General features: G+C 51.1%; 1 protein-coding gene across 1 annotated transcript; it reads right to left on the bottom strand.

Moving 5' to 3' along the window:
- Window positions 1-672: 672 nt before the first annotated feature.
- On the bottom strand, window positions 673-12,371 carry LOC101179179. The gene is made up of 3 exons (XM_030804743.1): window positions 12,248-12,371; window positions 10,598-11,110; window positions 673-791 (listed from the first exon to the last, which is right to left on the bottom strand). The coding sequence occupies exons 1-3, from the start codon at window positions 12,369-12,371 to the stop codon at window positions 775-777; spliced, it is 654 nt and encodes a 217-aa protein (XP_030660603.1). The 3' UTR covers window positions 673-774.
- Window positions 12,372-13,701: the final 1,330 nt, after the last annotated feature.

Genomic DNA, 13,701 nt, shown 5'->3' with positions numbered 1-13,701 from the left:
TCTCAATGTTTTTTGTCTTCACAACAATCAAATAAAATAAAGGTAAACACTCTTAATGGTTGTTCAGAATCCAATAGTTTGTATCTCTGTGGTCAAGAAGGGTGACTTATCTGTACCTATCCTTGTTTCTGAATCATTCCATGTTTGGACCTGTGTTTTAAATACCTTTCTGTCAAAATTTCATAGTTATGCTTAGATCGAACAATTCTCAAGGCTGCATCCACGTTGCAAAGAAATGTTTCAAACAGATGTACCATCTGCTGCTGTCTTTATTCGAGGCATGAATCATGAATAAAAGGAGAAAGCCCATTTATGTGCAGCAGGGAGCCACCGTACCGCACGCGGCTGGGGACATAGTTGTCAGAGGTTATCAAGGCTCCCAAGTCCTTCTACCCACAACCTAAACAAACAGAGGAGTTTTCTAAAACACAGAAAAGTTACAGTATGTTGGTTCCTGTGTGTGCATGTGCGTGTGGGAGGAGACCGTGTGTGTGTGGGGGGGTGCATGCGTGTCAGGGGGTGCGTGGTGTGTGTGTGTGTGTGTGTGTGTGTGTGTGCTGGGCTGCTTTCTTTATTCTTTGGCCAGGCTGCTCTTTTTAAATCAATAGAGGGAAGGAAAGAGAATGGTCAGGTCTGTTCCTAATGAAAACACATGTAAGGACCAGGAAACAGTTTCTGATTGAATTCAGACGCTTTAATCAATAATCATCCCCACCAGGAGGCACGATCTTCCGCTGTGGAGGCGTGGAGAGGAGGCGTCACCGTCCTGCCCCGTCAGGGCCCCCCTGCTCCTGCATCAGCCAGGGCCCAGATGCCAGGCCAGAACCGAGGTGCCGCCATCCTGCCCCGTCAGGGCCCCCCTGCTCCTGCACCAGCCAGGGCACAGATGCCAGGCCAGAACCGAGGTGCTGCCATCCTGCCCCATTAGGGCCCCCTGGCTCGGCTCCTATATCAGCCAGGGCCCAGACGCCAGGCCAGAACCTTAGGTCCCAGGGAGGGGTTGATCTCGAAGGACAGGCAAGCAGCCCATGGACGACATCAACCACATTCCCAGGAACAGAAAAACAGTTTGACCTGGAGATGAGCTACCAAGGCTCAGACCCTCCTGGAAGCAAACTCCTGAAAAATATTGCTCCAAAACAGGACAGCAATGTAAGGAAAGGGGAGAAGACGCAGAACCCTTTGGGCCGTGAGGCTGACTTCTTGCAAGTCACCAGTGTGCCCCGGACCTCGTCACGGTGCTAAGTGGCAGCTGGCAGGGCTGTATTTTTTTTCTGTTAAATATAAGATCCATTAGCACAGGGATATGACAACTGGACACTTCATACAACCTGAAAAGAAAGTAAGCAAAACCCCATATTTATGATGCTGGTTTCTAGAAATATTTTATTGATTTTATTTTGTAATAAAGTTAGGGAATATTGGCAAAAACGTTGTAATATATTAAATGCTATGAGAAAAATTACCTACAATCTCATCACTCAGAATTATAAAATGGTAACATTTTGATGTAAGTTGAGTGCATGTATGTGTTATCAGGCACACACGGCGCTGCTCATGGCCACATGAAAGTAAATACTCATACATTGATAGTATTGCTAGAGTAAGGTGTACAGCTGAGGCATCCTGGAAAATGCTATTACATCATGACTTTTAATAGCTGTGTAACGAATAGCCCACCCCACGTATCCCTGGTGCAAGGGTAACATGGTCCAATCTGTTATCGTCAGACTTCTGCATTGTTTTTAATATTCCAGATAACTCCAAAATAATTATCATTATTATAAAGTAACAATTCTTTATGGGAATTACTATAATAGAAAATCATGTTTTCAATGAAGCCTTGACTGTCCTGCCATTGCAGGCAAAGCAGGTGTGAAAACCCCGCCTGCTGCAGAAGGCTGGACTCCGTGAGCCCTTCCGGCTGTCCCCAGCGCTCTGGATTTTGCTAGCATGACATTCACCACACAGGATTGTTAAGATCTGGTAGTTATTTTCTTACTAGGCTGTGAGCTTCAGGAGGGCAGGAATCCCATTCCTTTTTTCACTGCTCCCAGTGCCTGTCATGTAGAATCTGAGTAACACATGTTTTGTTTAACTCACAGGTGTGTTTGTCAACTATCCACTGAGGGCACAGCATGTTCTGGGCATTGTGCCAGCTGCTGCAAACATGATGGGAAACGAGAGCATCCCTGCATCCTAATAGGGAGAGAGAACATTCACGTGCACAGACATGCACATGTGTATATATGCACATGCACGTGCATCCACACAATTGTGTATATGTTCACACACCTGTGTGTACACACCTGTGCGTGTGTGCATGCACTCACATGCACAGATACACGCACATGTACCCACACACTCGCATGTGACACACACATGCACACGTGCCATGCACACTCACATGTGCACATGCATATGTACCCACACATGCATGCAACTCATACCTACACATATGCCCATGCACACTCACATGTGCACACGTGCACATATGTACACACATGACACACATACATGTATGCCATGCACACTCGCATGTGCACACACATGTACAGTCATGTGACACACAGCTACACATGTGCCCGTGTGCACTCACATGTGCACACATGCACCTGTGTGCACTCACATGTGCACACATGCATGCACACCTCCTCTGCCAGTGCTATGAGGTAAGATGCAGCACAGCAAGGGGACAGGCAGCAGCAGACCATGGGGCTGCCGTAGTGGGTGCTGAGGGCAGCTTCCTGGGGAGGTGACATTTAAGTGAGACTTGAGGGGAATGAGTGAGTCCGAGGAAGAATGTCCAGGACAGGAGGCAGAGCGTGGTGAAGGCTGGAAGGTGGGAGCATGGTTGGCATGCTGGAGCAGCAGTGAGAAAATCAGTGTGCACAGAGGGCAGGAGGGGCCAGGGTGGGGAAGCAAGCACAGAGGGGCAGGCAGACACCAGGTCATGCTCAGCTTTCTGGGCCATGGTGAGGGCTAAGAACTTATCTGGAGTGATAAGAAGCCATTGGAAAGCTTTAAGTAGATTAACATAACTAAATTTAAAATGTTAAAGGCCACTTGGTTGTTGTGTTGAGAATAGGCTATCAGGGAGTGTATCAGTTATCCACTGCTGCGTAACAAATAACCCCCAAATATAGGGCTTAACACAACAGTAAAAATCTGCTATGGACTGAATGTTTGTGTCCCCCTCCAACCTCACAATCATGCTGAAGTCCTAATCTGCCATAGAGGAGTATTCAGAGAAGGGGCCTTTGGGAGAGAATCAGGTTTGGATGAGGCCATGAGTGTGGAGCCTCATGACGGGTTCAGGGCCCTTGCAAGAAGAGGAAGAGATCAGCGCTCTCTCTTCACCCTATGAGGACACAGCAAGAAGGGGGCTGTCTCCAAACAAGAAAGAGAGCCCTCACCACAAACAGATCTGCTGGCAACTTGATGTTGGCCCTCTCAGCCTCTACAACTGTGAGAAACAAGTGCTGTGGTTTAGGTCCCAGCCTGGTATTTTGTTCCAGCCGCCCCCAGCTGACTGAGGTCCATCGTCACCTTGCACAGCTTCTGTGGGCCAAGAACCCAGGAGTGGCTTAGCCAGACTGTGAGGGCTCAGGGTCTCTCACGTGGTTGCAGGAAAGACATCAGCCTCATCTTAAGGCTCAGCTGAGGCTGCAAGATGCCCTGCCACAGTGGCCCACCCACATGGCTGGTGGGCTGCTCCTGGATCTTGGCAGGAAGCCCCCGTTTCTCCCCACAAGAGCCTCTCCACGGGACTGCTTGAGCATCCTCACAACATGGCGCCTGGCTTCCCCTAGGTACAGCAATCCAAGAGACCAAGTCAGCAGCTGCTGCTGTGCCCTGGGACCTGGTCTTGGGAGTCACCTCTGCCAAGCTCCATTCATCACACATGAGCTCCAGTTCTGTGTGGGGCAGGCTGCACGTGAAGGAATACCAGAAGGCAGGGGTACTAAGAGCTGTCCTGGAGGCTGACCCCCACAGAGAGGGAAAGCAGGGGTGGGAGACTGGTGAGCAGGTGCATGCAGAGTGTGGCAGCAAGACCCAGGGTCGTGCCGGTGAAGAGGACAGGAGTGGGTAGTCTGAAGGCACCATGTGGAGGTCGAGTTAGCTGTGAAGTGTTGGCTGGGATTGATGTGGTAGTAAGAGAGCATCAGGGATGACGCCAGCATCTTCAGTGGTTGCCCAGTGGAAGGGCTATTTACTAAGAGAGGGAACTCTGGAAGAAAAGCACTTTTTATAAACCATTTATTTTTGTGGAACTATGTCTGTGTCCAGTGGTACTAGTTTTCCATGCAGATAGTTCATAACCAGGTCGAGTCAGGATAAGTATGCATGCTCCTTCTCTGAACACCTTCATCGTGGAAGAATTTGACTGGCTCAGCAGCAGGAAGACCAGATTCTCACCCCTGTGTTGTCCCTGCTTTGCACAAGCAGTTCAACCCCTTGCAGGGCCTCAGTTTTCTCACCAATAAAGTATTTTACTTTATTGTTCATTGCTGATAAGATTGTTATGCCTTGAAACCTATACTTGACATTATATGCATCTGTGTACATGGAGCAATTAGATTACTAAGGCAGAAAAATGAAATTAAGCTGCTAAGAAACATTATTTAGATCTTCAAAATATTCTTATATTTTGTATGAGCCTCTAATTTCAATCAACTGATAACAAAAATATATAGATCAATCCATGACAGTAATGAAATAAAACTCTAAAGAGAGGAACCAAGCTCTGAGATTTGTAGTTTCGGCCCCAGTTAAAGTAGCATCAGCAAAATGGGGGAAGGGGTGGCTCCAAAGTGTCCCCCTTCCCCTCCCAGAAACATCAAAAAACAAGCAGAGGCCTACAGCAACCAAGCAAATGTTGACAAGAAACAGCAACTTGAAAACAGGAAGAAAGCTCTTTGGCTGCTTTACTCTCCCTGCCCCCACCCACTTGAAGAAGAGGCTGTCCATGTTCCCAGTGTGGGAACCCAGCCCTCATTGTGGAGGGAGCAAGTAGGTCTTCTTCACAAATCACTGTTTCTGTGTGTTCTAGCCTGTCCAGGGGCTACTGGAAGGATGAACACGGATGTTCTTTGTTTCACCTAAATAGGAACTGAGGCTGGAAAAGTGCAGGCATGAAATCTGGAGCTGAAAAGTATAACTGAAATTAAAAATTCACTAGAGGGCATCTATAGCAGATTCTAGCAGCCAGAAGACATGATCAGTGAACTTCAGAGCCCTCCTCTGAGACGGCGACACCATCAATCCTCAGCCTTTTAGTCGAGGAAAATATGTCCTTAAGGGATCACCTGCCCAGGTGTCTGACGGGGGTTGCAGAGCAGCACGGAGGCCTATGTGTCCATGGGCAGTGTGGACAAGCGGAAGAATTCTAAACTCCCAGAGGACACCTGGGGCGAGGCGAGCCCTGGGCGTGAGGGAGAAGGCAGCACGGCCAATTTCTCTACCTCTTTTCCGTGCATCCTCTGCCGGCAGCTCTTGAAGGCAGGAGCTGAAGGCTTAGTGCTTTGCAGGACCAGCTGTGATGGTCACTGGCAGACAGCACCAAGGGACCTGGGCACAGGACTGAGGGAGGCCACTGGGCAGGGCTGAGGGCATCCCACGAGGGCCACCTGCACAGGGGGTCCCTCACAGACCCCTTAGCCCTTAGAGTCCCAGTAGGAAGGCCTTCCAAAGAAGTGAGGGGAGACGCTAGAGGTGATGGTCAGGACATGCACAGCACATGAGCCGTCACCACGGAGTGTACCTGCCATTTTGTGGGAAGGGTGGCCAGTGCTCCAAGTGGGCTCCTCCCTGGCCACATGTACCTCCGTTTCCCCATCTGAAAAATGGGCAAGACAACAACAGCCCCTTCCTCACAGGGTTGCTGCAGGGATTATCCGAAAAGCACATACTGCCACTTGTAACGAGTGAAGGGGCCAACACACCACAAGCCATGGCTCCTCCAGCCAGCTTCCCTTCTGCGGAAATTCACAGGAAATGAGACAAAGGAATCAACTCAGTCCCTCTCCTGCTTCCCAAGGGCTGCTCTCCCTGAATGCCACTTATAATAAGATCTGTGAGTCCCCTCAATCACAGAAATATAAGAGACCTTTTGTTGCCATTGCTTTTGGTGTTTTAGACATGAAGTCCTTGCCCACGCCTATGTCCTGAATGGTATTGCCTAGGTTTTCTTGTAGGATTTTAATGGTTTTAGGTCTAACATTTAAGTCTTTAATCCATCTTGAATTAATTTTTGTATAAGGTGTAAGGAAGGGATCCAGTTTCAGCTTTCTACATATGGCTAGCCAGTTTTCCCAGCACCATTTATTAAATAGGGAATCCTTTCCCCATTTCTTGTTTTTGTCAGGTTTGTCAAAGATCAGATAGTTGTAGATATGGGGCATTATTTCTGAGGGCTCTGTTCTGTTCCATTGATCTATGTCTCTGTTGTGGTACCAGTACCATGCTGTTTTGGTTACTATAGCCTTGTAGTATAGTTTGAAGTCAGGTAGCATGATGCCTCCAGCTTTGTTCTTTTGGCTTAGGACTGACTTGGCGATGCGGGCTCTATTTTGGTTCCATATGAACTTTAAAGTAGTTTTTTCCAATTCTGTGAAGAAAGTCATTGGTAGCTTGTTGGGGATGGCATTGAATCTATAAATTACCTTGGGCAGTATGGCCATTTTCATGATATTGATTCTTCCAACCCATGAGCATGGAATGTTCTTCCATTTGTTTGTATCCTCTTTTATTTCATTGAGCAGTGGTTTGTAGTTCTCCTTGAAGAGGTCCTTCAGCAAAGTCTCAGGATATAAAATCAATGTACAAAAATCACAAGCATTCTTGTACACCAATCACAGACAAACAGAGAGCCAAATCATGAGTGAACTCCCATTCACAGTTGCTTCAAAGAGAAAATACCTAGGAATCCAACTTACAAGGGATGTGAAGGACCTCTTCAAGGAGAACTACAAACCATGCAGCCATAAAAAATGATAAGTTCATGTCCTTTGTAGGGACATGGATGAAACTGGAAAACATCATTCTCAGTAAACTATCGGAAGGACAAAAAACCAAACACCGCATGTTCTCACTCATAGGTGGGAATTGAACAATGAGAACACATGGACACAGGAAGGAGAACATCACACTCCGGGTACTGTTGTGGGGTGGGGGGAGGGGGGAAGGACAGCATTAGGAGATATACTTAATGCTAAATGATGAGTTAATGGGTGCAGCAAACCAACACGGCACATGGATACATATGTAACAAACCTGCACATTGTGCACATGTACCCTAAAACCTAAAGTATAATAATAAAAATTTTAAAAAAAGAAATATAAGAGACCATGGACCCCACAGGGCTGGTTCTCTGCTTTGCAGTCTTGCAGTGGGTAGCAATGCTGAGCACCGCACCGTGGAGCAGGCTGAAGTACATGCGCACTGAAGCCAGGAAGAGGCTGATCTGTTCCTGGGATTCCTGGACTGAGCAGGATGAGGAAGGAACCACAGCAGAAGCTCCTTCCCACCCTCCCCACCCCCACAGGCCCTGCTCGGGAGTGAAGGGGTCACCGAGCTGCTGGGGCCCTGCTGGCCCCCAGGCTGGCTGGGCTGTGGCCTCTACTTGTGAGATCTCAGAGAGTGGGTCATTCAGGTCACTATGGAGGGTACAAATCTGCAGTGAATTGTGTGGTCCTCAAGAGCCTCCACCCCCAGATCACAGCGAGAAGCATGTTTGTTTGGTCCACTCACTCAGCTCACTGCAGCTGAATCATCTTCACCTGCTCAGGTAGCACAGGGTCCTCAGGCAGATGCTCACCGTGTTCAGTAGCACAGGGTCCTCAGGCAGATGCGTAGTGTTCAGTTCCACCTGATGCATGGGGAAGGGGCTTCTAAAAGGCAGAGGGGTGGTATGGACTTGCCAGGGTCTGGTGTCTCTGGTCTCCCAGCAATATCTTGCCAGCCCTTAAGCTCACCTGGGCATTCACGGCCAAGCACACCTGGAGGCCACATGGCCCATTCCCTGGTCCAGCCTGGGCCTGTGCCCACGGAGCCCCTGGCTGCAACCCCATTCCACTCAGACACTTGCCTCCCTGCTCCTCCCCTGCATCCTTTCTTCTCACAGCAGCTTTTCCTCCTCATGCCACCTCCATGCGGCACCAAACCTGGTGGGAGAGTTCCCAGCATCGCTCTATGCTTGTCTAAAGTCCACTCAGTTCTGAATCTTGAATTCTGAATCCAGAGTTACTACTTGTTTGGTTGCCAGCTGGCCCAGGGCAGGGGAATGCGTTCACGTGTTTGGGGGAGGAGATGCGGTCGCTGCACTCAGCCACAGTATGCGGAGTTCATCTGGGGAAGGAGACAACTTTCTCCTCAGTCTGGGAGTTTTCTGGGGGAGAAATGTTTTGTGCGTATTTTTCTTCGTATTGTAATACAATAGAAAGCCGAATACTTTTTTAACAACGTGAAAACTTCCGTCACGATACTGCAGGTGGATCTCTTGCCCTCTTCCTGCCTTTCGTTTGGGATGGCTCTCAGGAAGTCACGGCCAGCTTCATATCTTTGTGCTGGGTAAACATGCGGGCTATTTATGTTGGCACCGGCAACCGCACCTGCCACAACCTCAAGTGATCGAAAGCCCTCTGGTTCTTCTGGGCACAATGCACTATTGACTCGAAACTCTACCTAATAGCACATCCTGCCTTGGTAGAAAGGAAAGCTCTAAAAGCCAAATTCACAAGCGTGGATTGCTCAACTTCACGGGCTGTTATCTGCCCTGTACGTTAAAGAAGCTGGTGCCATTGAGCAATAGCAAGAACAGGATCCGTTTAAAAATCAAGCTGAAGAGTTTCAGTAAATAAATGACATTTTTAAACTAAAAATTTAGTAATAAAGCTTTTATAAGAACATGCCCATCACATCACCATGCTTCTTTATCTGCCAGCAATTTAACATCTATGGCAGAACAAGGAAAATAATTAAAATAGTCAGGAGACATGGATTAAAATCTCAGCTTTGACTCTACCAAGCATCTGATCCTGGCCCTTCAGTTTCTGTAAAAGGGGGTGATAGTGCCCACTTCCAGGCAGATGTGAGGACTTAACGAGATGGAAGATGCCAGCCCCCGTCCCAGGGCTCAGCATCTAGAAGGTGCCCGATCTGTGTCTCCTTTTTAAGGTCTTAGCAGACAGAAGCTGTGGTCCCTGAGGAACTTGCATACCCCCAATAGGAATCAGCCTCCAATTCTAACTCACAGAGGAAGACGGGGACCTCAGGGTGACCAGCAGACGTGATCCTGGGGGACCTCGGGGTGACCGGCAGACGTGATCCTGGGGGCCTCGGGGTGACCGGCAGACGTGATCCTGGGGGCCTCGGGGTGACCGGCAGACGTGATCCTGGGCTCGCCGGAGCCACAAAACTGCAGTCCTTATGCTTCTTTGGGAGCCAGAACCCATGGAGAATTTGATGAAAGTGCCAGACCCTAGTCCCAGAAAACAATAATAATAATTATGATAATCCACACATCCAGAATGGGGGGCCTTAGAGACCACTCCCCACATGAAGGCTTACCCCTGGAACAAGCTCCAAGCCCTACCTTAAGGGGTTCACAGAAAGGTTCCAGAGACCATGTGGCCCCCCCCACCTCATTTACATGGTGAGCTGGAAGAGTGCTCGGGGCTAGAGAAATATCACGGCAGTCAAGACGAGATTCAGGCTTCCTGCACTTCATCTGTGGAGCAGGGAGAGGAGGAGGGAGGAAAACCATAAGAGAATGTTGTCGGCAAAGCCAAAGAGAGCCTGTTTCTGTTACTGGAAGGAGTGGGGGCCGCCATGGCAGGGCTGCTGGGAGCACTTGCTGAGCCCAAGGTCCACTCTGAGCCTGGCACTGCCCTCGCTGGGAGGCAGGGGAACCACTCAGACGCCGCCCAGCCCGTGTGGAGCAGAGACTGTAGCAAAGACGGGACACATCGCCATTTACTAAGTAACTCATTACGCAAGCCGTTTAATAAGTGACATCAAGGAAAAGTTGCAGGAGCTATGAGTGTGTCTAACAGGAGATTCTGACCCCAGGGGGGTTTAGGGCTGGAATCCCCCTTACTTTAACCAACCCTCGGGAGGTCGCTGAGGACCTGGCGGGGAGCAGCTCCAGGGGGCTTCAGGGATGCCACATGGTAGGGTGAGGTCATGGTGGATTTGCAGAGACACTGCATGACAGGGATGGGGCGAGGCCATCATGGAGTCGCAAGCCACCAAACATCTCACGTGCAAACACTCTGTGAGGTGTCAGGGGCACGACCGGGAAGGGGCCCCAGGGTGCCTGACCCTGTGGTTTACAGGCGGATGTCAGGGGCAGATGTGCCAGGCAACCAAGGAGGAGGCCCAGGAAGGGGGTAGTGAGGAAGGCGGCATGAGCCCACTGCTTGCTCAAGTCGGCTTCCAGGGAAAGGGAGAGGCTGTGCCCGCCAGGCGGACTCATCGGCAGGGACCCTTCCCATCCTGAGGATGCCATGGCGGGTGGGAACCGGGCACTGAGGTGTGGAAAGCTCCTCTGAGGCTCTCGAGCCCCCAGAAGCTGCACCCATTTCTCTGCCTCACCTGCTTGTACCTGGCTGCTGAGGTTCGAATATGTCCCCTCCAAGACCCAGGCATTGCTGATGTGATAGTGCTGGAAGGTGACTTGGCTCCAGGTTTCCTCCCAGTGAAGGGGATCAAGGCAAGTCACACAAGAGGCTTCCTGCAGCCTCCAATGCCCTCCAGCCTGCAGAACACAGCCAGGAGGCCCCGGGGACGCCGGCGCCTTGACCTTGTACCTCCAGCCTCCAGAAATGCGGGGAGGAAACTTCTGCTCTTCACCCTCACCCAGGCTCAGGATTCTGCTGCGGCCACACAGCAGACTTGGCCACCAGGGCTCCCCCCGGACCCACTCGACCAGAGGTTTCCCGGCTGCAGACTGCTCAGGGCTGCTGCAGAGAACCACGGCCCCTGAGGACACCACCCACGGCAGGGACGTCCAACCTGGCGGGTCCTCAGCCCGGTACACGCACAGCGCAGCACGTCCCCAGCCGCCAGGCCTGCCGGCTTCTAACACTGAGGAGTCAGCCTCCGATTCTAATTCACAGAGGACACCTGGGACCCCTCTCTGCAGGGTGGCCTGGAGCTGACGGCGGCAGGGTTTTGGAGTTGCAGGAGGCAGGTCACATTTGAACTTGTGGGAACTGCACGGCCTTGGGAAACGACCTGTCTAGGAGACTTGCTCTCCTCACCCGTCAAATCACAACATCCCCCGTGGGGACTGAAAGAAAATGGGCAGCCCCTGGGCAGTGCCTGGCGGGAAGAGCGGTCACCGTGGTGGACGCTCTGACTCCGGCCTCCCCTCTCTCCTCCCTCCAAGGCTCTGGCCCGGCTCCAGGTCCTTCCTTCCTGAACTTTGCACCTCGTCCTCCTCCCACAGCACGGGCCCTCTTTCTTCCCAGCAGCTCTGCCCCCGGTTCCAGGATGCCCTCCTGCCCACCAGGCCCATGTCTTCTGCAGGAGTCCCCCAACTCCGCCTTTCTCTTCAACACCAGCTCCCTGCACCGCAGGGATTCGCCTCTTCTCCCGCCACAAACTCTCCCGGGGCAATGCCTGACCGTTTACTGCTTCCGTTCCCAAACTCTGTCTCCAGCCCAGTCCGTCTGCTGGGTTCCGTCCCAGGGCGTCCCCTGGTTGCACCCCGGCCCTTCTCAACCACCTGGGGTGCTCGTCTAGGCCACAGCTGCGTTACCCCCTCCCTCGGCTCTGCTGAGGTCCTTATCTGGTCCGTGGCTTCAGAATCACCGCTCTGTTGAAAGTGGGGTCCTCCCCCCTTTCTGCTTCACGTGGAAGGATCAGCGTGTCTGAGCTTCCTGCCTTCGTGTCCTGATGGTCACTCACGGAGACCTTCCTCCCCCTCCTGCCGAAGTTGGACCCGCCGAAGTTGGAGGCTGCCCATGTGATTTCCTTATTTTTAAACTTTCAGTGGCTCCCATTTTCTGGCTGAGGGGGGCCTCGCTCTCCGACAGGGCATCTCATCTCAGGTGCCTGCGGCACCACTGCCCGTCCCACCCGTCCTCTCTCCCACCCCACGGCCAGGCCAGGCACTCATCCCTCCGGCTGTCCTTCCCTTCCCACTCCCGCCACCTCTGGGAAGCCCCCGCGCGACCCCACGCGGCGCCCTCGGGAGCTTTCGTATCGCTCTGGACCCACCACCTGGAGAACGTGTGTCACCTCTTTTCCCAGCGCTGCCGCGAGCACCCAGCATTACGCTGTCACATGTTTTCCCGGCGCTGCCGCGAGCACCCAGCATTACGCTGTCACATGTTTTCCCGGCGCTGCCGCGAGCACCCAGCATTACGCTGTCACAGGGCGGGTGCTCCTCCACTTCTTCTATGACGTTTTGTTAACTTACATATTTCCCATGATATTAATTAGAGATTTAAACATGCAACAGGGATAAGACATCTACCTTTTTAAATTAATGCCGAACTCCTAGATAAACTGCATTGGAATCCATCGCTGCTGTGGCTTTCCAGGGTTCCCCTTGTTTCCTGGGAGTAGGAAAGGGTTCAGAGATGCGTGGACACCGCTGGGGGCTGCGCCCTGGGCTTTCTGGTAACAGGCAGGTGACACCTCCCTCACACGGCACCGGGGCAGAGGCTCCCATTGTTTTCCATGTGACGTTTCAAGTACAAATCTGCTCTTGTGGCTTAGCCTGAGGAAATTAAGTTTGCTCTTGTTAAGAGAAAAATAGACTTTTAGGGTGTTGGCATTTTTTTCCGTGGCCTATAATTAAAGATGCCTTAGGCTAATGCAGCACTCCCAGTGAGAGGGAAGCGCGGTCTTTAGAGGCCTGGGTGCTTAAAAACAAATTTCCGGTGGGATGATCATCTGAGCACTGCTAACAAAAGGCTCATTCTTAGTGGAAGGGAGTGGGAAGAGTAAACTGTAATTAACGATGCCCACGGTGGGGAGGGCGGGGTCCCAGGGAACGGCTTCTTCATGCCCACAGCTGCTGAAGTCCAGCGGTACCGAGCGTGTAACAGATGGCGAAACTCTGGGAAATTAAACACACGTGTAAATATTTTAAAGATAATTTAACAACAACAACAACAACAACAAAAGCCACATAGCACTTCAGCCCCAGAAGTCCTCCAAGGACCAAAAGGTTGTCTTGAGGAGTCGGAAGAGGCACAGCAGCCCCCAAAGTCATTAGCCCCAGGCACTCCCCCCAGGGGTCACAGCCCTTCCCTCCCAACCTGGGACTGTGCAAAACCTGAACTTAGGGTGGGGGTGGGAAGGAGGTGGAGTTTGCTTTTTATTCCCAATGGAGAAGAAAAAGTTAGTATGTATTCTAATTTTTTATAATGAAGGGACTATATCCCTCTGAGCAGTATTTAATCATATGGTGTGTCTGGGAAGCCTCAAAAGGCAGATTTCTCACCAGCCAAATGCTGGTATGGGGGTGTCACTGTGGCCTACACTCAGGACACAGCCATGGCCTGTCCACTTTCAGCTCATAGAACACCTGCTGGGCAGAAACCCCCAGGAGGATGGCTGCCCACCTTCTCCTCAAGGCTGTGAGTCCCGAACATCTTATGCCCTCCCCAAGAAGCCTCCCCAGGCACTAAGTCACCCCAATTAAAGGAGGCTATTCATTAGGTGAATATATGATTCAAATTTAC

This window comes from Nomascus leucogenys, chromosome 3 (assembly GCF_006542625.1).
Source record: "Nomascus leucogenys isolate Asia chromosome 3, Asia_NLE_v1, whole genome shotgun sequence".
In the NCBI taxonomy this organism is placed as follows: domain Eukaryota; kingdom Metazoa; phylum Chordata; class Mammalia; order Primates; family Hylobatidae; genus Nomascus; species Nomascus leucogenys.
This window is presented reverse-complemented; position numbering and strand designations above follow the sequence as displayed.

Coding starts and splice junctions, on each gene's coding strand:
- LOC101179179 (XM_030804743.1), bottom strand. CDS start 12,371: ATGCTGGGTGCTCGCGGCAGCGCCGGGAAAACATGTGACAGCGTAATG. Junction 11,111..12,247: donor CGGCAGCGCTGGGAAAAGAG/GTGACACACGTT, acceptor TCTGTGAATTAG/AATCGGAGGCTGACTCCTCA.